General features: G+C 34.2%; 1 protein-coding gene across 8 annotated transcripts in view; it reads right to left on the bottom strand.

Annotated features, from left to right (window-relative positions):
* Positions 1 to 770: 770 nt before the first annotated feature.
* LOC116350947 (insulin-like growth factor 2 mRNA-binding protein 3) overlaps positions 771 to 27,025 on the bottom strand; it is a 32,652-nt gene continuing 6,397 nt past the window's right edge. Inside the window, exons 1-7 of one of the 8 annotated variants that reach the window (XM_031782959.1) lie at positions 22,139 to 22,400; positions 15,784 to 16,302; positions 6,539 to 6,706; positions 5,938 to 6,315; positions 5,111 to 5,840; positions 4,875 to 5,021; positions 771 to 4,775 (exon numbers count right to left, since the gene is read on the bottom strand). In XM_031782959.1, the coding sequence (XP_031638819.1) occupies positions 4,596 to 4,775; positions 4,875 to 5,021; positions 5,111 to 5,840; positions 5,938 to 6,315; positions 6,539 to 6,706; positions 15,784 to 15,899 (1,719 nt within the window). In that variant the 5' untranslated portion in view covers positions 15,900 to 16,302; positions 22,139 to 22,400 and the 3' untranslated portion in view covers positions 771 to 4,595. Of the gene's footprint in view, positions 4,776 to 4,874; positions 5,022 to 5,110; positions 5,841 to 5,937; positions 6,316 to 6,538; positions 6,710 to 12,527; positions 13,376 to 15,783; positions 16,303 to 17,251; positions 17,544 to 22,138; positions 22,401 to 27,025 lie in introns of those variants that run through there. The other 7 variants (XM_031782956.1, XM_031782958.1, XM_031782957.1 and 4 more) reach the window with 7 other exon arrangements.

The raw sequence follows: 27,025 nt of genomic DNA on the forward strand, positions 1-27,025 counted from the left end.
GAAAATAAATTTTAATTTGAAGAACTGATTGAAATCATTGTTTTTTAAAAAAAAATTGTCAAAAGCAAAACGAAATAAAATTGTGATAATTTCGTTGGTGTCATGTATATTATCTGGAAATTATATGATTTAAACTTTTAGAAAATTGTATGCAATTTCGTAAATGAGCGTTGGAGCATTGAGCGCGTACATTGAACGCGTTGAATACTGTTGCAGTGCCATTTTGGCGTTGGAAATTGCATAAAACTATTCCAAAAGAAAAGTGCTTAAGATTTTTTCCCTAATGCCGTGGCTTGAACGTCAAAAAAACGGACAAATCGTTTCTCATGGCGTTCAAGGTCTATTGATGTTCTTTTTTGCTTCTTTTTTTTTGGAAACCGAAATTAATGGAATTTATTTAATTTTTCAAAGAAAAAATCTAAAGTAAGCCTAAACTTTGGTATCACTTCATAAAATCTCTTACACTTTGTTTTTTTTTTTCTTATATAATTTCCATTTTGTACAGTAACACTCTCAAAAAATCCAAAAAACATTTTTCTTGTTTCTTATTCCTCCTCCTCTTTTTTAAATAAACTCAAAAAAGACAAAAAAATATCTACCCGACTAACTATTCAACATGATCACATTTTGAATTGTGATAAAATGCGCCTAGAATGTATAAAAAATTTCATTTCACTTAATTTATCAAAAATACGTATAGGTTTTCTCATCATTTCTCCTTATCAACGTTTTTTCTTTCTTTCTTTCTTTCTTTCTTTCATTCTCTTTTCTTTTTTTTTCACCTTTACGAAACATTAAATGCCATATCACACTAGCTCATCTGTAATTCCGTCTTGGCACAATTAAACAACGTTCTCATTAAATAATAGTAAAAGTTTCATTTTTTTCCATTTTTTTGCATTCATTTTTACCATTTTTTTTAATTAAAAAAATTCTTTAACGATAAATAGCCTCTATAATTTTTTTTTACTCATAAATTCGAAGACGAATAGCTAATTTATCAAATGGTTTATGCCTTTCTTTTATTCTCTTTTCATTTCTTTTAATTCGTCGTTAAGTTACTCTTTTGCTTTTATTTTCTCTTCATCTTCTCTTTTAGCATCCTTTGAAAAAAGAGAAATTTGCTGGGCTCTGTAGTGTCCCTATAATTTTTGTTTGCTCTTTCAGCAATCTTGACAATTTTTGTCGTTTTTGTTTTTTTTTATCAAAAATAATTCCAATAAAATAATATTTTTAAACTTATTCTTACCATTACTACATTTAAGATATCGTTCTCAATGAAAACTGTTTCTTGATTGAAATCATGGTCGTAGTCGTTTTTTGTTTTAAATATTTGTTTTGGAGCAATTTCTTGACTTTTAAAATTTCATTCGTCTTTGTGTTTTCTTCTTCAAAAAGTTTGTTTTTTTCCCGTTTAAGTAGAATTTCATCGTCATTTATAATTTTAATGGTGCTCAAAAGTGCTTGTGTTTCTTTTGTCATCTCTAACGCAATTTTGAATTTCAGCAACCAAGATAGTCAAGTTTGGGCATTCTATTTTTCATTTCTCAATGCAATCGATCTATTGAAAACTGCCACATAAGTATGGTAGAAGAATTAATTTTGATCTTCTGAACTTTTCGATTGTTTGAGTAAATAATTTCTCCATTTCCATAGATGGCCGATTTGTGATTGTTGTTTTTTTCAGTTCATTCATTTTACTTGATTTTTTCTATCATTCTAAATCACTAATGGTGTTGTAAAATGAATGTGCGAAATATGAAAACGAGTGTATGAAAATAGAGTTTGCAGATGTTTACATTGTTCGGAATATCTCCGATTATCGATTCGAAAATAGAAAATTTACATCATTCAAGTTGTCATTTGCAGGATTTTTATTGAAAATAATCTTTGACCTTCACAATAATACAAATGGTTTCGATACGCGTGCGCATCAATTAAATGCAGTTACATAAATACTTGAACGCATTTCGTTCCATGTGTTTCTGTTTTTCGTATTTTCGTTTCCTCCAAAGAAAAGGAGTTTTATTAAAGCAAATGCTATAAATGAGAAAAGTCAATTATGATGAAAAATGACATTTTTCAAACAGAAATGAGATGATGTTTGTGCTTCTTTACAAATGTTTTTTCCTCTCTTCGTCGTCTGTTATTTTGCTTCGGTGAAAAAACATTTGCCGTTTCTAGTATATTTACTGATTTCATAAAATAATGCACTTGCAATGAGGTATTCTCGTTATAGTTTGTTTCATTTTTTGCGTTTATTTGTTTTTTTTTTTTTTAATGTTCGATGAAATCTCTCTTCCTTTTCTTCTTTCTCTCTCCCTCTCACTTTCTTGATCCGATTGAAAAAGAAATACTTCGATGCTGACATTGAAATGAACCACCATACACAACAACTAGAATATTATTCGTTTCATTTTAAAATTTCATACTGTTTCTAATACCTAAACAAACTTTTTTCCACTCTTGATTATGTTGTTTTGCTACTTTGATAAATCCGGCGACAGGCCATCTATTAGTGTATGTGTGTGTTCGACAATTTGAATTTTTTCCACCATTTTTATTGGGATTCTTCTTTAAAAAATGGTTATTTTTCGAAATAAAACCGAAATATTAAGCCAACGTTTTTCTTTTTGCAGCAATGTCACTTTGTTTGGATAAATGATGTCAATTACGTAAATTATTATTATGATATCAGAATCGAGACGCAAACAAATATTATGTAAGTATAACCAGTGAGTGTGGGCGTGTGCAACGTCTTCCACCGTATTGACTGTGGATTCAGAAATCACCCCATCTTTCCAGTATTCTTTACATTTTCTTTCACAATAGAATGAGAAAACTGTCAATTTTCCATCTATTTAAATAAAACATAATCAATAAACTGAAGTATTACGTATGTACACTTAAAAACTGTGAATAAGAAATGAGGTGTTCCAATATGTAAAAACACGAGGGTAAAAATTACAAAAAAAAATATAAAAAAAATATAAACGTGCGTCAGCAGTTAAACTAACTGCTCCAAACTGATTATATTACGTTACAATCTGTATTTAAAAAAATGGGAGCAAATGCAATAAATATTTCAACATATGACATTTACATCTCTATCCTTCTCTTTGAATTGATCCTGTCTATAAGTTAGCATGATGTTTATGCTTCCATAAAAATCATTTTATTTAAAAAAAAAACACGTATTTCTAGGCTAATATTTCATTATATTATCTCATGTGAGCACCGTTTCAGTTAAAACAGTTAAAATAAGGCAATAAATATGAATGTAATAGGGTTTATGGCGATAAAACCAGCGGTAATTCAAGCGATTCTCGCTATGATTTCTCTCTCTATTTTGATGTTTGCTATTTTTATTTATTATTATTATTGTTCTTATAGTTGCTTGTTGTTGTTGTGTGTGTATTTATTTTTGGTGGCCAAGAAATTGTGGATGCTTTAGATATATGAATAATAACGTTTATTAGTAAAAAAAAAATAAAAACAAAATCATCAAACATTTTTTTTTGCTTCGGCTCTCAATAATCGGCGTATTTCAGAAAAAAAAATTCATTATCAACATTTGAATGAAATGTTATTTTAGGAAAAAAAATTGAACTGATTAACATGACAATAATCAGTGGTTTGATAACAGTTTAATTATAAAAGAGTTTTTGTAAGTATTTCTCTGCTTTTTTATCTCTCTTTAATTTGTTGATGGGTTTTTTGTTTGAAAGAATTTACCAAAACATGTATTCGTTCAAATCAGTATTTCTCTACTTTCTATTTTAAAATGTCTGTTAGTTCCAAATCAATGAGCACGTGAACGATGTGTTGTTTTTTGCGATTTTATTATTCGGCCAATGTTTATTTTTATTTCTGGATAATTTTGTTTCTTTTTTTCTTCAAATTTGCATGCAGGAAGAATTTAAACATAGATTTCATGTTTTATGTGTCACAAACGCATAAACATGAATCATTTTTTTGAATTAAACAGTAGTACATTTCCATGAATAAATTTCCATTTGCCGAAATGAATATTATCACGGCTCAAATAATAACTTATTTTTACGGTAATACACAAACAAATGCTTTTCTTTTCTTTAAATATATAAATAGTTGGTTGACAAACTCGTTATCTATTCTCAAGAAGATATCTACGTAAATTTCATTTTGACTTTGTGGTTTTTTGTTTCATTCTCATGCTATTTTAGTGTGCATTTTAAAAACTATTCAATCCTTAATTTTTCATTTTCTCGTTCAAATCTTTTTTTTTTAGCTTCATCAAAGCGAAATAAGTACCAATTTGTGAACGAATACTATATATTTTCTACAAAAAAAAAACGATTTTCTTCTGTTTGTGTTGAACATTTTTCTTTAATTGAAAGAAACGATGAAATTGGTTTCTTCGGTTTGTTTGAAGTTTTTGTTTCGTTTTCTTTCAAAATGATGAATAGTTTTCGGTGTTGACGGGAGTATGTGTGTGTGTTTTATATGTTTTTATATTGATTTGTTGAACTGAAATATGTGATTGGATTTCGGTTTTGCTGATATATTTCATTGATGTTATATGAAAAAGAGAATATGGTTTTATTTTACGCAAATTATTGGGAGCTTGGTGGTGTTGGTTGTTGTTGTTGCTGTTGTTGTTGTTGTGGTTGTGCTTGTTGTGGTGGTGCACCGCTCGGTGACGATGACGCATCCTTTCCGGGCTTTTGACTCTTCTTTGGAGCTGGCGGTGGATTCGTTGACAAAATCATAGCACGAATACGACGTTGGGCCGACTATTAAATTGTGTCAAATGAAAAGAAAAAGTGAGGTTAGAAAAATCAGATCAAAATTTATGATGAATAAAAAGTATTCTTGTTGTCCTGGATAATTACCTGAACACTGAAAAATGGCCCAATAATATGAACAGTTGTCTCTTCTTCAGCCGGAGCAGTACCGTGTTCTGGAAGTTTGATTATGCTGCCAGTGACACGTTGCAATTCGCGTACATTTTGACCACCTTTGCCGATGATGCGACCGACCTGTCAAACGATAATTTAAACGATTTTTTTTTTTTAAATAAAGTTCCGGTCGATATATTTTTTTTGAAAATCAGAAGAATGTATATTACCTGTGAGCTAGGTACAAGAATTTCGACTGTTAATCGGACATCATCTGTACCGGTGACAAAGCCTTCTTCGCGCATCTTTTCAAAAATCAGGTACTGAGCTTTCCATTGAGCTTCCGGACTACCAATAATGGTGACCTTACGTTCAGGTTGCTGTTCAATTGGTTTGTCAGCCTCAAGTGGTGCTATTTTAACGGATGACGACGAAAAACGAATGATATTGCGGATGTGAGATCCTTTAGTACCAATTATAGCGCCAACAGCATTATTTGGAATATACAAATAAGTTGTTTCCTGAATATCATTGGCGCCCGGTGGTAAACCAGCTGGCGGTTGATAAATTGGATAGCCAGATCCCGGATATACACCGCCACTACCACCGCCGCCAGTAGCACGATTTGGTCCAAAGCCAATGCCATTTCCAGCAGTTGACATCATTGCCATTGGATGTAAGCCTGGGAACATAATGCTTTGTGGTGCCATCGCTTGCAAATCATTTTCATAACTTTGACGCAGTTTTGAGCTGATTTGATTTTCGGCTCTGGACATATTATCAATTGAGCCTTTCACCGTTATTATACGTTCCAAATTGAAACTGTTAATGTCATTGATAGAGCTAACGGTTATTTTGGTATCAGTATCCTGCATGATGCGTTTAATTGTGTTGCCACTCTTTCCAATGATGCGACCAATCAAATTATTATGGGCAAGAATTTTCAATACAATTTCACTTCTGAAATAAAAAAAAAAAACACACAAATCGCAATATATTTTACAAATTCCAAAACAGTTTTTTTGTCGATTTAAATTCTTAAAAAACAAAAGCTTACCCTTTATTAGTATTGACCGCTTCTTGTTGCATCACTTCGAGAATGCGTTTACAAGCATTTGTGCAGTTTTCTGGGTTGCCATAAATTGTAATTGCCTTTTCCAATGAGCCAACATTATCTTTCCTGTGTACATCAACACGGGCACGACTTTGCTGAGTTATTTGGCGAATGGTGCTACCCTGACGACCAATTATGGCTCCAACCATATCGCTTTGCACAAGCAAACGCAATGGAAAATCGGTTTGGCGTCCAGGACCTCCACCTCCCGGCAGCGCTGGATATTGGCCACGGCTACGTGGACCTCGCCTTTGCTTCTCCAGCGATTCTGCATGAAGTTTTCCACCTTCGAATTCAACGCCATTTAATCCAGCAGCAGCTCTATAATTTTCACAATTAAAATAGACAAGAAAATAACGGTTTTTAATAAGTTTCACTACATATTTTCAAATTTATTGTATATTTTCTAGAGGATTTTCTTCTCTCAGAAATGCCAAAAAATGCAACTGATTTTCCTCATCCGGAGGTAAAGATTTTGGTTTTCTTATTTTATTTTATTTTTATTTTTTGCTTAATGTTTAATTGTTCCGCGACCATAAAGTACCTTTGAGCTTGTTCAACTGTTTCATATGTAATGTGAACAGTTTGAGTGTTTGGATCCTTACTAGACACTGCGTCGCAATGTTCCACTTTACCGTAAGGTTTTAATAATGGTTCGATATCATCAAAGCGAGCATGAAGCGGTATGCCGCTAATAACAATTCTTGTAGAACTACTAACAAATGAAAATAAAAAGAAAACGATCATACGAATTGAATGGAAAATAAAAAGAAAAACAGGATGAATGGAAGAAACAAGCAATAATATTAGGAAAAAAAATGAATCGAATTTAGATGAAGATTTGATTTAAGCGGATAAAATGAAGCGAAAATTCAAAGGTACTATGCATGTGCAAAATGCGAGATAAAATGAACGAATGATGATTATAAATGGGACAAAGTACACATGGTTTCAAACTACAAGCCGAGCAATTTTGATTATTATCCTATAGGATCCAAGCCACTCAACATTATTTATTATAAGCAAATACAAATGTGTGAACAAACACATGGAACACATATTTAAATATAAATGGTTTAATAAAGTTCGAAATGTCCGAAATTTAATGGGATATATTTAGTCGGTACCGTTATGTAACGAAGAATAAAACATCAATTTGCTTAAAGCTATAATGCTTTTACCACATGTGTACACACGATAAATTAATGCCGTCTGGCAATGCAGTTTGCATAATCAATGAAAAGTGCTAGAGAGACGGAAAGAGAGTGTGTCTAAATCGAACTAGTTGCATTGCTGTCAATTTTTTGCGACAGTTGAGTGACGAGTCAAAATGTGCAAGGTTCACAAATTGGCGAACACAGTCACTCTCATCATAAAAAAACGTGGATATGATGCACATATCCAAAAAGAGTCAATGCAATCCAACAACAAACGAACACAAAAGTGATTTCGCATTCGACAATTGACTAAAGAATGCAATCACAAGACAAAAACATGATTCAAAGTCCGAATATGGTATTAGTGCTGTAATACAGTTGATTCGTTTTTTGTAAATAATAATAATTGCAATGGTGCTGCTGTTGATGATGATGATGAAGCCGCAGCCGCAACAAAAAGGAAAAACCAAAATACGGCCAGCCAAACGGCGACTAAGCAAATTGTAACATATCGTTGATGTGTATATGTGTAGACCTTAATTCTTGGAAAAATTGTGGTTTCACGAATTGAAGTGCGCGCCCGAGACGCGACATACAAGACAGACAAAGAAAGAGAATAAGAAATAAGAGCAAGCATATCGGTTGCCCACAAATGTGTTGTGTGGTTACGAATATCGCACACTGCATACATTTGCAGGCACATCGTCCAGAACATATAGTCGAATGGCGAATTACCTCTCTTTCGCATGCCATATTTCACTCGAAAATCGAAACTCTCCCACATTCAGTAGTTACTGCAAAACTGTTTATTAGTTAGTGAATTGCATTTCGATTGCATTCTTTTCGAGATACGTGCGCCCATACTCACTCATTCGCTCACAGTCTTCAGCTCAAGTTAACTCATAAAATTAACCAGTCTTTCGTTTGATTCTTTATTTCATTCTTTTCGTTCAATGCTTCTTTCATTCGAGCAAAATTTTCGTTCATTTGTTAGTTTTTTTTTGTTTTTAAGTTTTATCGCCATGCTTGTGTATATACAAACACGATACTTTTGCCGTTGTGTGCCGTTGTTAGTGGGACAGCCACAGAGAAAAACAAGCTAGATAGCACATTCCATCGATAGTGCATCGACGAAATTCCAAGGAATTGAACACAAACAACCAAAGAACATTGCAATCAAAATGAAACAAATGAAGGAATGAAAAAATCAACAAAACACACACACACAACAGAACGCGCGAGGAAAAATCGCTTGCGGTCATCGTGTGTGATGTGATCGCGCATTGCGAAAAAAATCATTCTTACGATACATGAGCGCATATAGTAGCGCACTATAGTACCGGTTTAAGCCATGAGTAAAAGTTCAACGTCATGACAACGCCGTGGTGATTTAGTTCTTCGTTATTTTGTTTGTTGGCTCATTTAGCTGGTTCTTCATGCAACGGCCACGCGTAAATCGCGTACACACACAATTTTCTCTCTCTCCTTTCAGTCTCCCCGATTTGATCAGTGTGTTTACCATACACTGTTGACTCCTAATTCAATGTTATTAACTTTTGATTTTGACTCTTTTTTATCTTTGTTGCATGTGTTTGATATGTTTTTCTTTTGCATTATCGTCATTCTCTCGTATTTTTCGGCACTGTTGCGTCGATTTGCGCGGCAAAAAAATCACATTTCCGTGAATGGAATTTATGTGTAAATATCGTCGGTGTGATGTTGTTGCAACTGAAAGGACTAGTGCCGCGACGTTCACTCATTCTCTGGTTGTTTTGTTGTTATTTTCTTCGTTTCGACATTCTTTCAATTTTATTAGCTTATGTTTTCGCTTTGTATCTTCTCGCAGTGTTCTCTTTGTTAAACTTGATGATTCGGGCAATTCAATTTGCACCCAAATACAAACACAGATTCGTTTATGCACTACATAAATCTATTTGATATTTGTCGCCACATTTTCGTCACTCTCTCTCTCTCTCTCTCTCTCTCTCGTCTTTATTTTTTCGGGCGTAGTTAACGAATGTTTCATTGCACTTATATATGATTGCGTTGAATGTTCTGTGTATATGTTAGAGAGCGAGAGTATTCAGTGTTCATATTTATATGTGTTATTGTGATATGGACGAAAATACATGCATCGATCTGCCGAGAATTTTTTCTCATAAAATGCAAGTTTCAAGACATACATGAACAAGTTTATTTAGAACCATTACACAATTTATTCTTTCACTACCTTTGAAAATTGTCTGTTTTTTTTTCGATGTTTTTTGTTGATTTACACGCATTTATTTCTATTCGTGGTTTAATAAAATGTTTCATCAATTTATGATAGGTGTATTTGCTTAGGAGTTTGAACTGGCGTTTACTTGTTTGCTTAGTATCTCTCTCTCTCTCGATATTTTTTTTTCACCCGTTTAGTTATTTATTCACCGGTTATGCACTATTGTTTTTTTTTTTTGCAAAAAAAACGTGTATCGCGCGACCGAAAGCAACGACAGAGTACAAAAAATAAGTAAAAAAACGTGCACTCGATCGTTAGTTCGTTTTCGCAATTTTCTCATTCTTATCCCACTCTAACTAATTCGATTTGTTTTCATAAGTCAAATATCGGAAAGCAAAAGATCATTGTACTAGGCAATTTATAGCCAAACATCATAACGAATTGAGATCTGAACACACAATTTATGCAAAAGATGATTGGTGTTTTTTTTTCATGTTTTTCTCTTCCTCCTCTTTCTTCGTTTGCGTTAAATTGTTTACTTAAAATTTTTCCTATAGATTCTAAGCGCCATGAGGCTAGGTATATCGAAAAAAATCAATAAATAATATGCATGGGAAAAAAGGGTGAGCGTATTTCGTTCAATGCGATGTGGTTTACGAAGAAAACAAAAATGTGCCGTATTTCTTCATCAATTTCAAAATAATTTCATATTTATCGTGGCATGCACTCTGGCCGTGATGAACAATGCTGAAATAATATGGAGCATATATACATATATGAAATAAACACATATGTGACACATGCAATGACACATCACATTGTGCGGAGTAAACACACGCGAATAACAGTGATAAATGATGTGCTCGCGCGCGCATTCGTTCGAGAGAACGGTGTTGATACGTCCGGGCCCAGGGAAATGGAAGACAGCGACAAGAACATTGAGCAATGGAGTGCGTTACTCGCATACTAAACATGGGATTAATGGCGAAAAAAAAAACAAGAACAAAAACGACGAAGACTACGTCAACGACGAAAGAAACATTTTACGAAGCGTACCACATTTTCTTCTTCTCGAATGTATCGAGATTGTTTGAGTAGTGTATAATTTTTTTTTTGTTTCATTTCGTCGTTGTGTATAGTACGAGGTAAATGCCCATCTCTATCACATCACTTCAAATCTGTCTCGGCTAACATTCATTACGAGACAAGGATAGAGATAGAGAATGAATGAGTGAGTGGAACTCGATTGACGCCGAAGAAAATGTATGTGAATATCTGTGTTGACGGGGCACGCATAGATACGATCATACGTCGTACGGCGGCACATTCTCTCTCACATATAATTCAGTTCAGACTGTAAATTATTCATGAATGAAATCATTTTTTTCCACTGTTATTTTTTGAAATAAAAGAGATGGAAAGAGAGATCGCGCACCGGAAGTCAAATTTAACTGATAACCGTACGTACAATTTGTGCTGTATGCATTTTTATTACACAATTTGTATCACATAAGTGGGAAAAAACACAACGGTAGCAGCACCACCAACGAAATGAAGACACAAAAAAAACACTGCTGACAAATAAATGAAATTACATATGAGCACACATCCATGGATCGAATCACACACGAATGTCGGAGAAAATCTGTTTCGAATTTCGTCATAACAAAAAAACAAAACGGTGAATTTGTATGAATGAATCGGCTCGACTTGACGAGATAAATCGAACAATCGTTGTAATACCAATTTATACAGCGACCGATCATTAAAAAAGTACGGTTAAAGCAAGCACTGAACTTGTGTTAATAGACTTTGTGACAAATTTGGACTATAGGTCAAAGTTTCTGAATTTTTAAATAACGAAAAAAAAAACCATCATACAATCCGGTTGATCAAAACAATTTTGCTGTGTGTGTGCCAATTCTTTTTACTGTCATGCGCCACAGATATTTGTACAGTCTGCGAAAGTACACACAAAGTAATTAATGATCTTCGCGCAATAAATCACAACTCGACGAAAGCAACAACAATAAAAATATAATATATACCAGCATCAGCAGCAGTAGCTTAACAATCAAACGTTATTCCTGGATGCCAATACACAGAGTGCAATGTTGCACTTATTAGTACGTATCGGTATGAAAGAGCGAATTGCCGCCGCCGCTGTCGTCATCGCACGAGTACGCAAGTGAAAAAGAGAGACAGACAGAGACCGACCGAATCGGGTTGTGTTGCGAAAGAATGTCTATAGCATTTTTCCTGTTATTTCGATTGAGTTGTCTCGGCGCATTTCCGAACACATTGACCAAATAAGTCTTAAAATGCCAGAAATAGATTTCAGTTACAGAACAAAACCGAACACAAACAAGATTTCCTCGAATGACATCACATTCCGCTCTGCTGTTTATTTCGTTTCATTTGTGAATTTGTGCATGAACGTTCGTTGATGAATGTGCGATTGTCTCGCGCAAAACGGGCGCACTCACACGCCAAATTCAGAGTGAGAGTTGAATGAATGTTAGCCGCCTGCAATTTAAACGCAAATACAAACACACACACATTGTGTATATTCATAGATTGGATTGGACTGCACTTTTCGCGTCTGCCGTTTTGTGTATGTCTGATGATGTGCCATTAGATGTGCAAGGTATTTAATTATAACGTACGGTTTTGTTTTTTTTTATCTCTACCGTTCGTTTTTCTCTCCATCTCGATTTTCTGCTGGGTCGTTGCATTCATTCTCTCGCAGAGTGTGTGTGGTGAATTTAAACTATTCGAATCAGATTGTAATATACATTATTTTGAAAACGTCACACAAACTTCATATCAATTGTCTCGAGTCAACACCAATGTCTACTTTATTTCGCTATAACCGTCATAGAATGAATACATCAATAAATACTGATTGACAAAGTCGTCGCCGTCTTTGTTAACGAATGTCAACGATGTTGTTGTCGACGACGACGACCACGACGACGAAAACAGCAAAACAGGCAAGACAAGGACAGGGGAAAGGAGAGAGAGAGAGCAATATTTGTGAATAGGCACAGAGCATGCATGATTTTAAAGAACAATGTGGCGGACAAACACAGGCCATTGGTATGCACTGAATACACTTCAAGTTATTAGAAAAATAGAAAATTGGAATTCATTCTCACCGAAAATTGTAATTGTATGCCATCATTTTGGTCGAATTGTATGAATTGCTGGCTCTCATTTGGTATTCACGTTCTGTTTCAATATTTATCAATAATAATTCAATCCGCTCTGGATATTCAATTGAATTTTCGTGAGTGCACTAATTTGTCAATCACTTTGTTCAATGATTTTGAACCGCTTTGTGTGTGTGTGTTTTTTTTTTTTTGTTCTTCGTTTTTTTTTCGTCAAAGAGGCTAAGCGAACAACTGATAAATGATGATATGGTATTGTGTCACTTGATGAAAAAAAACCGTTATTGACATTCGACTGCGGAATTTCAAGCCAAGCCAAACTTTGATTACCCACGAAAGAAAAAAAAAACACTTTTTTTTCTTAACAAACTATTAAATTATGTTGATAACAAAATTCTCGTTATAACACAATAGTTCACATGTTTTCGTTTGCTTGATTATTCCACACAGTGCACGCACGAAACATGAAACCGTTCACTATTCTTAAATTGTTTGCCTCGATTTGATTTATGTTAAGGGTGAATTGTGTCTATAATCTGCGAATCGGTGGCTTTACTTCCTTTTTCATGCAAATCATGCAAAACTCATTGCATCTCTGCTTGTTTATTGTATGCGTGTGTATGTGTGTGTTTTCTTTTATTTTCGCCTTTTGATTCTTTGATTGATCGTCTTGTGCAATTTTGGTTTCTTTTTTTTCGTTTTTGTGAATTTCTTTTTTTTTGTCAACAACACATTAACGAGAGAAAGAAATAAGATGAAGTAATAACGAAACCAATAAATAATTCTTATTGAAAGAAAGGACAAAATGAAAACGCCACACAATTCATTACACCGATAAAACTCAACTAATTTAATATTTCACCGTGTAATCGTGCACAGGCTGAAACGAGCGGCGCGCGCTACCTCTCGAAAAGAAAATATTTTCGCTCTCACACACTTAGCCACCAGTCAGTTAGTCAGCCAATGCGGAATAGAGAGAGAGCGAATGGGACAGGAAATTTGAGCGAGATAGAAAGAGAATGAGCATACATGTGAAACAACAGAAGAAGAAAATGAGCAGAGAAAAAAAAACGGCGTAATTTGCAATTCGTAAAATAAGGAAGAAATGATGTTGAAAGCATAATGTGGACGAGCAAGAAAGATGCAAAAATGGCAAAATTGCCACACGAGATACGAACACGGAATAATGAGAGCACCAATACGAAAAACACCGCATCGCAGCAAGAGTGTGTGATTACTTTGAGTGAAATGTAACGACAAACAATTTGCTCCATGTATCAGAGAAAGAAAGAGAGAGCGCTTGAGAGAGTCGCAAAAACAAAAAAAAAATCAGAAACGATCGAATGGACGATGAACAGCAACAACAACAACGACAACGAACGCAAAAAAAATATACAGAGCAACAGTAGTTCCGAGAGAATATATTGGGAAAGAAAACGAAAACAACAAGCAACGAATGCACAGAAGAGTTAAGAAAAAAGAAAGGAAAGATGAAACCACACAGACAAATATTATGCACGTTTTCTTGGTTTGGGAGTAAAATGCCACATTCTCTGCTCGAATTCTCATTCCTATTCCAACACATACAGTGTGTGAATATGCGTGTGTTGTTGCTGTTGTGCTGTGTACGCACACGGTGTGCGCTCTCTGCACTCGGCTAATGTTTCTTATTTATTTTTTGTTGTTCAATTGTTTTTAGTTTTTGTTTCGATTTTCATGTTTTCGACTGCAACTACTACACACAGATGAAGTGCATCTACTTCGTTCTCTTGTGCGCTTAATCAGTCTGTTTGTGGTTTGTATGTTCGCTCGCTCGTTTGCTCAAAGTTGCTGTATCAAAATGCTTCAGATCAATGCGATTGACGGGAGCGAGACATAATGATTATCCTCCAGCCGGAATGTTATTACCGGCTCGCTTTTTTCTTCTTGCTATCACTCTATCTCTGTTTCTTTTTAACTCTTTCAATTCTTGTGAAATGTTTTTGTGCACAGTGTGTATACATTTTTTTTCTCTCGTACAGCTATTTTTCGTACTTTGCAGTGAAATTATATGTACACATAAGCATGACACGATTGCATGAATATGGAGAATTTAAACAGAAAAATTTCTATATATATAAACGTACTTTTTTGTGTTTTTGTTTTTAAAGTTACTCTCGCACAATATACGGTTTCTTCATATGTTGTGTACGTATATCGACTTTATTCTTTCGTGAGTTCGAATCATTTTCTACGATTGTTTGTAACACACAGGTTTCCAGTGTGTTAATTATGATTCTTTATTATATACACAAACATTTGGTACTTGTTCAACGAAAGAAAGAAGAAAAAAAATGCCATCACACCACCAACATCATTATCATTGTCGTCATCATCATCATCACCGGCACTAGCGGCGGCATCATTTTTATTCCAATTTTTCATACATCCATCACAAGAATTTCGGCTCAACAAATAATTTTGAGTGCGTATTTGTTTGTGTTTGTGTGTTTATTGCCATGGGACCATTCTATACACAAACAATTCCATGAAATCATAAATATCAATCGAAAAAAAAAAACAACGTAAAGAGAAAGAGAGATTATTTTATGCCAAAGCCATTTAGAATGGGTCGTTTCTACCTGTGATCTTTTACGAAATATGCGTATTTGCATATCGCATTCATCTCATAAAAATGTGAAAAATATTCACTTCTCGTCAATGTGTACAAATTAGTTGGTTAAAATTTTTCGATTGACACTGATAAAATCAACCGATTTCCATTGGAACAGGTAAAACGGTTTTAGAATACTTGATTCTTTCCCATGCCGATACCGTAACGAAGAAATAAACACACATAACCGATATAATACCAATAACATTCCTTTTGAAAGTCGTTCAAAGTTCGGCAATTAGCACAAAATGATCTTGACGAAATGCCGAAGTATGTTTCATACAAACGAAACATTTTTGTTTAAAAGGGGCGAGAATTCGTTTTCGAAACGAAACTGTTTGTGTGTGTGTTTTGGTGTTTTGTTAGAAAATGAGTTCAAACAATAACAAAGAAACAAACATATTTAATAAACATTGACATTGGACTGTGTATGCGAAATGCACTAATTTTTTTAACTATAGAAAAATTAAAATGCTCTAATTTATGTATTATAAAAAACACATCTACTTGGGGTTTGTTTTTTTTTTTTTTGTAGTCAATGGGTGGGTGTTAAATGAGCTAACAAAAGCGTGAAAAGTAATTGGTTTTTACCTTGATGATGAAGGATCAAGTACAGGATGTTGCTGTCTATCTGTTGGCGGTTCAAAAATTTGTTCACGATCTTCTTTGGAAAGTTCCAATTCAGCAAATTGATCCATATCAGCCATGTTTAATGATTTGATTGTTTTTCGTTTAAATTCAAGATGATTTTTTTTAACAAAAACTTTTTGTTGATTCTTGTTCTTTTTTTTTTAATTCAAAATGGATTTTTGTTCAAATACTTTTTGTAAAACAGTTCGAATGCAACTTTTTTTTTGAGTCCAAATTTTATGCAGTTTACGAACCAATCGATTTCAACTTTTTAAATTTGTTCCGACAATAATTGACATAACAGTTGATTTTCAAGTGTTCTTTTTTGTTGTTTCGCTGAGAGAAAACTATTTTCATTCAATTTATTTGTTATATACTTTTTTTCGTGTGGTTTTTTGTTTGTTCCGAATCAAAAAATTTCTGTGTGTCTGTGTTGACTTTTGATGTGTCCAATTCACTTAGTTTTTGATTTGTTTTCAACTAGAATTTGTGGTTGGGAATAAAGAAAAAAACATCACATGAAAATTAATGGTTTGTAAACGTTTTTTTTTTGTTGTAGATGTTTCATTTTTGGGTGTGTTGTTTCTATGGTTTACTACAGAGCTACAGGTAAATGCAAACGAATCAAATGTCTAACATCGAATGAATTTGAGTTTTGACAGCCGTTTACCGGCAACATCTTCGAACAACTACTTCTCGATATTCTATGTATGCTATTGCCTTCGTTCCACCACCAGCCTAACCAATTTCGATCTACCTCATTATCATTCATCGTCTTTTTGTTTAGTGAATTATGCATGGTTAAACTAAATCAGGAGATTTCTCTCACTGTTTGCCGCCTTCTAATGCCGCAATATATTTTTTCTTCTTCTTCTCTCAACTAATTACACCAGAATGGTCTACTTTTATAACTGACTACTGTCCGTATACTTCCCATTCCCATTCACATCGCACATACACACAATCCACACCGGTTGCTCTGTCATTCATTCACTTCATGCATATTTTCGGTACCACCAATAAAATCTCTTTCGATCTAAATATTGAATAGTTTAATTTGAATCCTGTTTTCCACACTGCGAACAAACAAACAACCAAAACCAAACCAAAAGAAAAAAAAAAACAATTTTTATGTTCAAGTCTTTTGTTTTTTTTTCTTCTCTCCTGCTCTATACATCGTTCTTTTTACCCTTGTTGCACTCGGGGCACACACCGAAATTCATATTCAAACGTATTCTTCCTAATTTTTTGGCAAAATGATCGCTATATCTGTATATTAACATATGTATATATGTTCTCTCTTTCCATTCACTAGACTCGAATACGACAATCAGCGACAACAACAACAAAAACAAAACTCCTAAAATTCATAGAAAAATACCTACGAATCGAATGAAAGAAGAAATAGAAAGAGAAAAAAAAGAATTACCAGCTATTCTCATTCAAGAATATAAATATGAATTAAAGCTCCTCGGAACACAAACAAATTATGTCAGTGTATATATACTTCGTGCGCTCCGTTCGACGGACGTGAAAAAAACCAATTCGTATACATTTGATTTATTTTTTTTGTGATTGAATTTTTCTCATATGTAGTCTATTTTGTAAATCAATTGAACTTTTGTTCGATGTTTCGGTGTGTATTTGTTTTTTTCTATTTTTTCGTTTTGTTAGTCAAAAACTTGCGCCACAATTACACAAAATCACCGGAACTATGCTATTCTTTATTTTATTATTTTATTTTTCAGCACGAGAATTTTTTTCAAAAAAATTGGATTTCAAAAAAAACTTAAACGAAAAAATTTACAATATAAAATTAAAATACGAAAAAAAAAATTTCAAAAAAAAATTTTTGCGAAAAAAAAATTAATCAAAAAACGGAGGACAAAAAAGAATACGGCCGCGACGAGCAGCAGCACCGTTCTATTTCGTTTGAATTTTATTCATCAACTAAATTTGGTCGATCTCATACATTTTCGTTAATGTTAAGCAGAGCGCGCACACACCAGAACCCGCTCGTTCTACTCTCACAACAAATTTCTGTGTTCTCTCCTTTTCGTTTCGTTCTATGGCCGCTTGATCAGTGTTAGCGAGTAAGCAAGAGCTTCTTTGGCATTTGCCGCAACATGCACATGTATGCGTTCGCATGTGTACGTGTATGGTTGAATGGAAACATGCTCACGCATATGAGAGCTCTTTCGCTCTCAAGGCGATTTACAAAATACTATACTCTTTTTTTTCCATTGCCATTGAGGCATGAGATATTCTAACACAATTACATAATGCCTCTATGTATGTGTTATGAAGAAGTGGAAGCCAAAAATGATCGAAGACAGCACATGAGACAAATACATGAAGAAAAAAAAACGGCAACTATATGTGATGTGTACGTGTATGTAAAATCTACGGAATAGTTCATTTGTTCATCATGGTCTATACCAGCGGCAGCAATAATAGTGCGGTAGCAATACCAGCTTCATACATCGAATTCAATTCTAAATCCGATCTAACAACCGATCAGAACTGTTTCCATGCTCTTGCTGTGTCAATGGCGCGGAATATGAATATATATATATGTATAACTACGACATTGCTTAGCCAAATGTAGCTTCAATGTGCCTGAGGAGTATACACAAATATCTATTGCGTGCGATGAAGATGAATAGACCTGAATTCGTGTACATGAGGTATTAGGTAAAAATATAGGTAGAATTGACAAGCAACAGAGCAAATAAAAAGATAGAGAAGGAGACAGAGAGAGAGAGAGAGAGAGACAGGATATACAACGTGCGTGCCTTCCGAAGAGCAGCTCTAAAACAACATTAGAAAACGTTGTAAATGCCGAAAAAGATTTTTAGAAGGCAAACGCCAGATATACCCAATCTATGTGTATATGAAATACGTCAAATGGATGCCTATATGTGCAGTTTTTTTGTTTCGCATGGCCGTTCTTACTTTTTCGTCTTCTTTTTGGCTGGATTTCGGTGCTGTTGCTTCTGCTTCGGCTATAGCTGCTGCTCTTTATTTATTTTTTTTCTTCGTTTCTTGCCATACTCATTTGTGTATGCATAAGTATATGCGAACATATAGTGCGAATTTTTCGGCAACGCTATGGATTTCATATGGTATGGTTTCCTGTTGATGCTTTTGATGTATTATTTGTATGGGTTTTTATGGAGGATTTTTCGATTGTGTTGTTGCTATGAAAATGTTCTGCATATAGTTACCTCACCGGAGCGAAGAAGCAGGATTATATTATTGATTCGTTCGGTTTACTTCTTTGCTTACGCTTTCGTACTTTACTTCACATTTCGCACACAACATTTGATTTGTCTAACACTTTTTTTTAGCCATACACCGAAAAAACGGCAGATGGATTAAGTTGCGCTTTGTTTCTTGATTAGAACCCTACCCCAAAATGAACTCAATTATAATTATATCTATGGATCAATCGAATTCGGCTTTTTTTGCCATATCTTTTTTCGATAAATAAACCATTTAGTCAGCGAATGATTTGGCATCGTATAATTGGCCTGTTTTCCGATATGCATATGATATGAAGATCCGTTTTCTCACGACTCAAATTACTATCAACATTTATATGGAAATGTACTAGTAGAATATATTCAAATGGAAGGACACACACAAAAAAAAACATTCACGGACAACACACATCGATGTCGTCACGGCGCGGGAACTTGTCTATTGGTTTTAATATCAAATTTGCCGGTGAATAGAATTTCATTTGAGTGAATGGAGAAAAAAAGAGCTAAAATAGAAACCAACTAAATAGAAAAGAATAATTTATGGAACAAAAAAGTCTGCACATTTTTTTGTGTTAGTCGTCAACGATATAAAAAGAAAACAAGCAGCGCTTATTTTTATTGTTAATTGAATTTCACTTCTAGTCGTCGAGGTTTCCCCTCGCCAAAGGAAACGTTCCACAAAAAAAATGATCCTTGAAAAAAAATTGTGAGTGATCTAATTTTTGAATAACAAAAAAAGACACACACGGTAAACAAATAATATGAAAAACAGGCCCTTGTGAGTAAGAACGATCCGATGTCTGACGGCAGAACATCATGATTTCACCATTTATTTTTGGTGAATCCTTTATTTGGTGCCCGCTTTTATAAAGTATGATTTCATACGTTAGAAATATATACTATTCACCGGGATGGTTATTGTGATCACGTTGATGATGACGATGAAGAGAAGAATTAGTTTTTCTATTGTTTATTTTCACATCGTCGACTGTTCTGTTCCGTTTTCATTTAAAAGCGGCCAAAAATCGTACAATGAAAAAAAAAAGATATAACGTTTTTGTCACCAAGAACCGTAGGCTGTAAAACTGTATCATTTCTCTTGTGCCATGGAAACAACAGAAATTTCCAGATCGAAACGAAAAGCGAAAGTATACGTATATTGTGTTGGCGGTTGGTAACTGTAATACTGATGCTAAATTTTGACGACGCAACATGTTGCATTTTGGCTTTTATCCAAATAAAGAAGCGAAATCATATGAGCCAAGACTGAGACCGAAGGGAAAACGGTTGTGCGTGGATGAAAATGAAAATGGCGTGCGCGTGTGTGGCATTGACCATGTTCATTAAAATTTTTGCGAATAAATATACATAATCGATGCATATACACGTACACATTGTTGTTGTTGTTTTTTTTTTTTTTTTTTTTTTTTGACAAACGGTACATGATCTTGTTGTCAATTGATTCTGCCCATTTTACAGTGTTCAGTCAAACAGTGAAAGCGTTTGACTCGTGTGCTGGTGTCAACGCACATGCGCACATCATCCATTTTACCAGGATGAGCGACCTCTTTCATCCGCAAATGCCTCATGCACACATAACATCATAACATCATTTGCAAATGTAGAGATGTATAATTCCTCTGGTAAAGTGTTCAATTGAAAAATGATGACCACGAATTGAAACTAACACAATGAAAGTTGTCTCATTCAATTGAACACGTAGAAAGTAAAAATGATGTCATTGTATCCTTTCATTCATAATTCGATAGACGCAATTAAAGTTCGTCTATGACTAGTGCACCAATGAGGTCATATGTATGATTCGCAATGAAATGCCGTATGTATAAATGCCGGCAAATGTGCGGTAAATGTTCGCAAAATATTTCCATAATCGTTTTCATTAAGAAAATTTAACTCCGCTGAAAGTGTTAATGCTTGAATTATGCAATGAGCTGCATAAATTATATATAATTAACCGTAGTTAATTTAGATTGAAACAGACCAAAAACAGGTTCTGTAAAACATAAATAATTTTCGTTACAATTATGAATATCGATTGATTTATTGTTTAAAAAAGTGTGATTTTTGAGATAGCCATACATACATAGAAATTACAGTCTGAAAGATTGTCTGTACTGAAACATGGCCAAAACATAAACACAAAGCAGCTAGCGTTTTTCGTGTAAACGTTTTTGTTTGTATTCGTCTTTCCTTTTGTTCAGGGTTGTGAGACGAAGGTATTGAAACACAACATTCCAAATCAATAAGCCCAAAAAAAGTGACAGATGTATCGTGCGAAAGGCAAAGAACTCAAGAAATGAACACTTTTCATGTTGTGTGTCCTTCTGTTTTGTCGTATCGAATACACACCGAACATCCAATACTTCGAACGTTGAAACATTTCTCTTCATTATAACAACCTTTTCATAAATATTTAATCATAGATTTTGTAGGAAAGTTAATGATTTTTTCGTAGAACTAAGCAATAGCAAACTATTAAACCATGTATGAAAAAATGTTTTCCCTCAAAATTGAATTCCTGATAAAAAAAAATGGTAATGGTTCCTATGAATTGGACAATCATTACTACACTCATATTATTACAATGTTATTTTAACTGAACCGATTTTCCAAATATACAGCAAACACACATACACTTCATACAAAACACTGAAAATTCTTTTCTCTCTTAATATTTCTTGGATACGTACATCAATTCAGAAATTATTTTCTTGTGAAAAAAAAAATGTTTCCAAAGACAATTGGGTCGAAGGTAAATTATTTCGAGAAAATTATTTGCTTTTGGCGCGTTGCGGCACCTAAGCGCTTTTTCATCGTATGACCACACCAAATAATCCATCTAATTTCGCAAAAGTTAATCACCTAAACGATTTTCACCGAAAGAACCCATCAAAAATGTTCATCAATTTTTCCAATAGACATTTACACTATGAAAATTTAAACAATAGCAAGAGAAAAAACCCAGAAAAACGAAACAATTCAACGTGAAAATATCCATCGTGGAAAATTATAGACAAAACTACACTTACAAAAAGCACGCCAAATTCGGTGTATATTTTTATGTACTGGAATCGTCGTTGTCGTCGTTGAATCGAATCTCAATGGATTTGTTTGTTAATTTTTTTGGATAAACACAAAATCAAATAAAAAAATGACTTTTCGCGCAAAATTGAGAAATTTTGATTTCAAAAATGGTTAATTTTGAACTGAAATTAAAACAGAAAAACTGGTTAGACGGTATGAATTTTGATCCGAAAAGAAACAATATGGCCGTATAATATCGGTTTTTAAAATTTTATGGTGTTGTGTACTCGAACACACATTTGCCGAGCATACCGAAAGTGAGAGAAAGAGAGTCAGTCAATTTCATATATTCGTTTGGATATGGATAGATGAAGAACAAAAAAAATCGTATTGATCCTAGATGTGAACGAATAGGGTATATGTTTTTCTCATATAATTGTGTGGTAGCCAAAAAAGGAATTACACTAACAACGGGACCGTAAATGACTTTCGGCGTTTCATGCTGTCTCATTCTCGCCTCCATCGGCTTGATGTACGCATGATGCTAGAAAGTGGTTTTTGCCTGTGTGCATGTGTGTGTGGATGTGAGTTTGTGTGTGTGTGTTTGCTTCTTTTGTTGGTGTGTGCGTGGTATTACTTTTTCCTTGTCGGTTTGTCTCTTCCGTCATATTATACACACCCCGGTTTTTTTTTCGTTTACTCGATACATATTTTAAGGGGAGGAAATTCATGTATATGTGTATCGGCTCTCTATTCATCACAACACATATTGGTATACCAAACATTAGAATCACCTTTCGAAATTCGACTGCCGAAAAAAGAGACTCGCTTCCTGATGTTGCTATTTCTACCGCTGTATATGACGCACGAACCGACATATATACACTTTTCGAAGAGCAATTTTTGTTCGATGCCAAGAATATATTATTATTTGAATATACTATTATATATATATCGGTATATATCGGTAAGTCGGCATACACACTTTCATTTTGTTCAATTATCCTTGAAAAGTGCGTTGATACTGTCATATATACGCATTTCCTTTGTGACAAACCTTCGAAGAAGGCTGCTACCTCTTTTTCATGAGCTTTATTTATTTTTCAATAGATACAATATCGCTTAGTGACGATGCTTTAGTTCGGCATATTTTATCAAGGATTTCTCGATATTTTGATGTATGTCTTTGCATAATCATTCAATTGAACATCTTGAATAAATGTTATGTTATGTCATCATGAGCAAAGAAAAGCATTCGACATCAACGAAGATAATATGTTTATTATTTAGGTGAATCTTTATGTGAATATATAATAATATTATCATCCCAACTCAATTACATTTGTATTACCTTTTCAACTCCTTGTGAAAAAGTCTACCGATTTCAGTTCGATGAACAGTTGCGAGATCGATTTGGAAAGCGATACATGTAGTTGACAGTCAAAATCATGTCATGGTTTTTATTTTAAAGAAAAGAAAAAATAATGTTGAGCTTGCTGACAGCAAAAAAGAACAAAGAGACCTGGTGATACTGTGCTGACAAAGAGATCTTTAAACATGAAATTAAATGTTGAAATACTCATGCAAACTGTGTATAAATAAAGTCAGATATGAAAAGAGAACATCTTTATAAAAGCAGACATTTTACAGCAAACAGATCCAATTCTTGCTGCAATGTTTTGACATGAATGAAGTCTTTCGATTTTGAGACGATCTTAATATAATACTTCTTTGCATACATAATGTGATCCTCGTTACGTTTCGATCGATTAAATGGGATAACAAATTGGACATGATAATTGCATACGTGACAATGGGCTTTCTTCGAATCTAAGAATTTATTCATCGAATTTCATCGAAACGAAACATACTGGACATTGAAAAACGCCAACCGTGAAAATAATGAGAAATTAATGATGAACGAAAAAAAAAGAACCATCCGCATAACAGTAAATAATGGAAATAAAGAAACGAATTTATTTTCTGACATGACTTCTGGCAGCGAAAAAAAGACAGGCACCGCACACAATGCACATTTGGCTCTTATTTTCCGATCGCGCGTGCGCGCACGCTTTCGTTTACACACACTTTGTGTTTGCACTCTCACAAAATTTTTGCAAATCAAATGAAAACTAAAGAAGAAAAAAAATAAAGGAAACAACAACAGAAAACTGTTCGGTTTTCTACTTCTTGTTTTCAGTTTCTGGCTACTTTTTCGGCAACGCGCAACTGTTTCGCGCAATTGTGTATATACACAAAATCGAATAGGCTAACTGCTGTTGTTCTTTTTTTTTTTTTGTTTCGAATACGCAGAAAGGATCTTGAAAAAAAAATTCCTATAAAAACAAATTCGGTTTTATGATGTGCGTTTCGCGTTCGGTGTGCCCGTGCACAAAGGTGAACAAAGTGCATCGAATTTTCGGGCCAAAACGAATAAAAATAATAACAACAACAACAGAGAAACAAAATAAACGGCCAGAAGGAACCCGAAAAAAAGGAAACACAGAATATTTGTTTGCATGTTCCACCTGTAAAGCAGTTTCTTTATCAAATTTTCATTTAAATAGAAATAAAACATTTAACGAACCACAGCGCAAAAATGTAACAACAACGACGACGAAAAAAAAAAACAGAATAAAATCGAACATGAGTCAATGTGGATAGAAAACACAGGCAGAGAAATGTGAAAACGAAAGCACGAAATTAAAGAAGGTGCAACATACGCCGGATTGCGCGTTTGTTTTCTTTTCTCTCTCTCTCTCACGTACACCCGCCCGCTCGCATCGTTTAGTGCATGCTTTTTATTCCTTTCAGAATATTTTTTTTGGCAATCGAATGGAACATAATAAGTTCAACGCCATGCAAATGTGCACCAAATGTGAGGTTGTTCACCTCCATTAAAACCAAAAAGAAATTTTCACTCGCACTCCTTTACAGAATATGCCTTTTGTTTTGTTGCATTTTTGTAAATTTGCAACAAAATGCTAATTACATGCGGATGCGTGCCATGCTACCATTCACGCCTTGCAAACCTATTAAAATAACGCCAAATTGTCATTAAACCATTATAATCCCAATTGCATTTGACGGTATCTCTTTGTGTGTGTGAGAGTAGCTTAAGTCGATCTGTGTTGATGTGGATTCGAATCACGTGAATTGTGAATTAAGCAAGAGATATAGCTTTTTGCAAAATCGTAGCTTTTTGCGGTGTATTTTCCAAATCGGAATCGGAGAAAAGGTGAAGTAGCAAATTAATTGAAATAAAAGTGGCAATAAATAATGTAATTAATCACAATTTGCATGTATATATTGAGTTATTTTCAAAGTATTTATAATCAGTCAAATGCATCTGTTCCTCTTATCAACTAGCTGTCCAGTGTCGAAATGACAGACGGCACCGGCACTGAAATCTTCTTTTTGGTGAAAAACCGCGATAAACGAAACGAATAACAACAAGACGCGCCCAACACGCAGAAAAACAACAAAAAAAAAACAAACGCGCACAACATTGCAGAAAATAATACAAAAAAAGAGTACAAAGAATTTCCAAACAATTTGAAGTCATTATAATACTTCCATTCAATAATTTGAATTTTTCGTGGATCAGCTGGTGAGAGCCATTAGTTGTATACTGTTCACGATGCATATTTTACTCAAGAATTCCACTTCATTTTTTTATTCGTCTTCTTTAGCAGCATAACATAAAAGTGTAACGGATTTCACAGTTTTGCAGTTGCTTTTATATTGACACTTTACATGTGACATCAATTTTCAAAAAATGAGAAAACAGCACACTTCTTGTTTACGCCAGGTTTCTTCGTTCTAAACATAGAAGGCTGCAGGCTCATTGAATCAGCGAATTTTAAAGAACTTCCATGAAGATCATCATCGCATTCAATTAACACATCAAACAAATAAACAAAGTGACAAACGAAAAGAGACACAGTGTGCCGAAATTTGTATCGATGTCACTATGCCTTTTCACCAAAGAAATGTGAAAAATGGTTCCAAATTTAAATTGTTGGCTTGCATTAAAATTGCTTGTAAAACAGACGATGCATCGTAAAACGTGTTGCAGTTAAAGTGAAAATAGCTTTTACACCTTTCCGATGTAGTGCGGTGGCATCTGTGTGCTTGAATATTTTTGTACGAGGTCACACACATTCAAATCTATATTATTTTGGGGAAAGTTTTTTGGTTCGGCTGGTGTGCACAAGCGTTTCATTTCATTTATGAGCATTCAAATTCTCTTTCTTTCTTCCAGTTACAGTTTGTTCAAAGCGAATTAATACGGTGATCCTCTGACTTCTTCGGATGTTCGCATTTCGTATGAAATGAGCAAAACACAGGTGCTACCAAAATATTGTCTTGTTCGTCGTTGTCGTTATTGTTGTGTTTTTTTCTTCGTGTACTTTTATTTCAGTTGCATACGCGCAAATAATACAAATAATGGTCGAAAATCCGTAAACGATTCATTGTTTTAATGCCCCCCATCCACATAATAAACGAATTACGTATGAACGATCAAAACCCCGAAAAAAAAGACAGTGAGATCTGCGATGCAGTCCAATTTCGCGAAAAGTGTTCAATTCTCGGCTTTTTGTTTTCGGTTGTTGTTGTTGTTATTATTATTATTATTCGGTTGCTGTTGTGTGTATATCGTGTCATGCGCCAAGTTCGATGCGTACGAACAGTAAGAGCAGATGCATCGAATTGTCTGCAATAATGGTGTGTTTGGTTCGCTGCACGTGCTACGTCCACTAAACTGTTCATTCTCCTGTTCACGAGCCAAAAAGTTAAATTCCAGTAAGCTCATAAATTTGGGCAAATTTAATGATGTTTTATTGCATGTTCCTCTCTCGGTGTTGTGCTGCGTATGTATGTTTTGTGAA

This window comes from Contarinia nasturtii, unplaced genomic scaffold (assembly GCF_009176525.2).
Source record: "Contarinia nasturtii isolate CC-2019 unplaced genomic scaffold, AAFC_CNas_1.1 Cnas_scaffold_4311, whole genome shotgun sequence".
Classification (NCBI taxonomy): Eukaryota; Metazoa; Arthropoda; class Insecta; order Diptera; family Cecidomyiidae; genus Contarinia; species Contarinia nasturtii.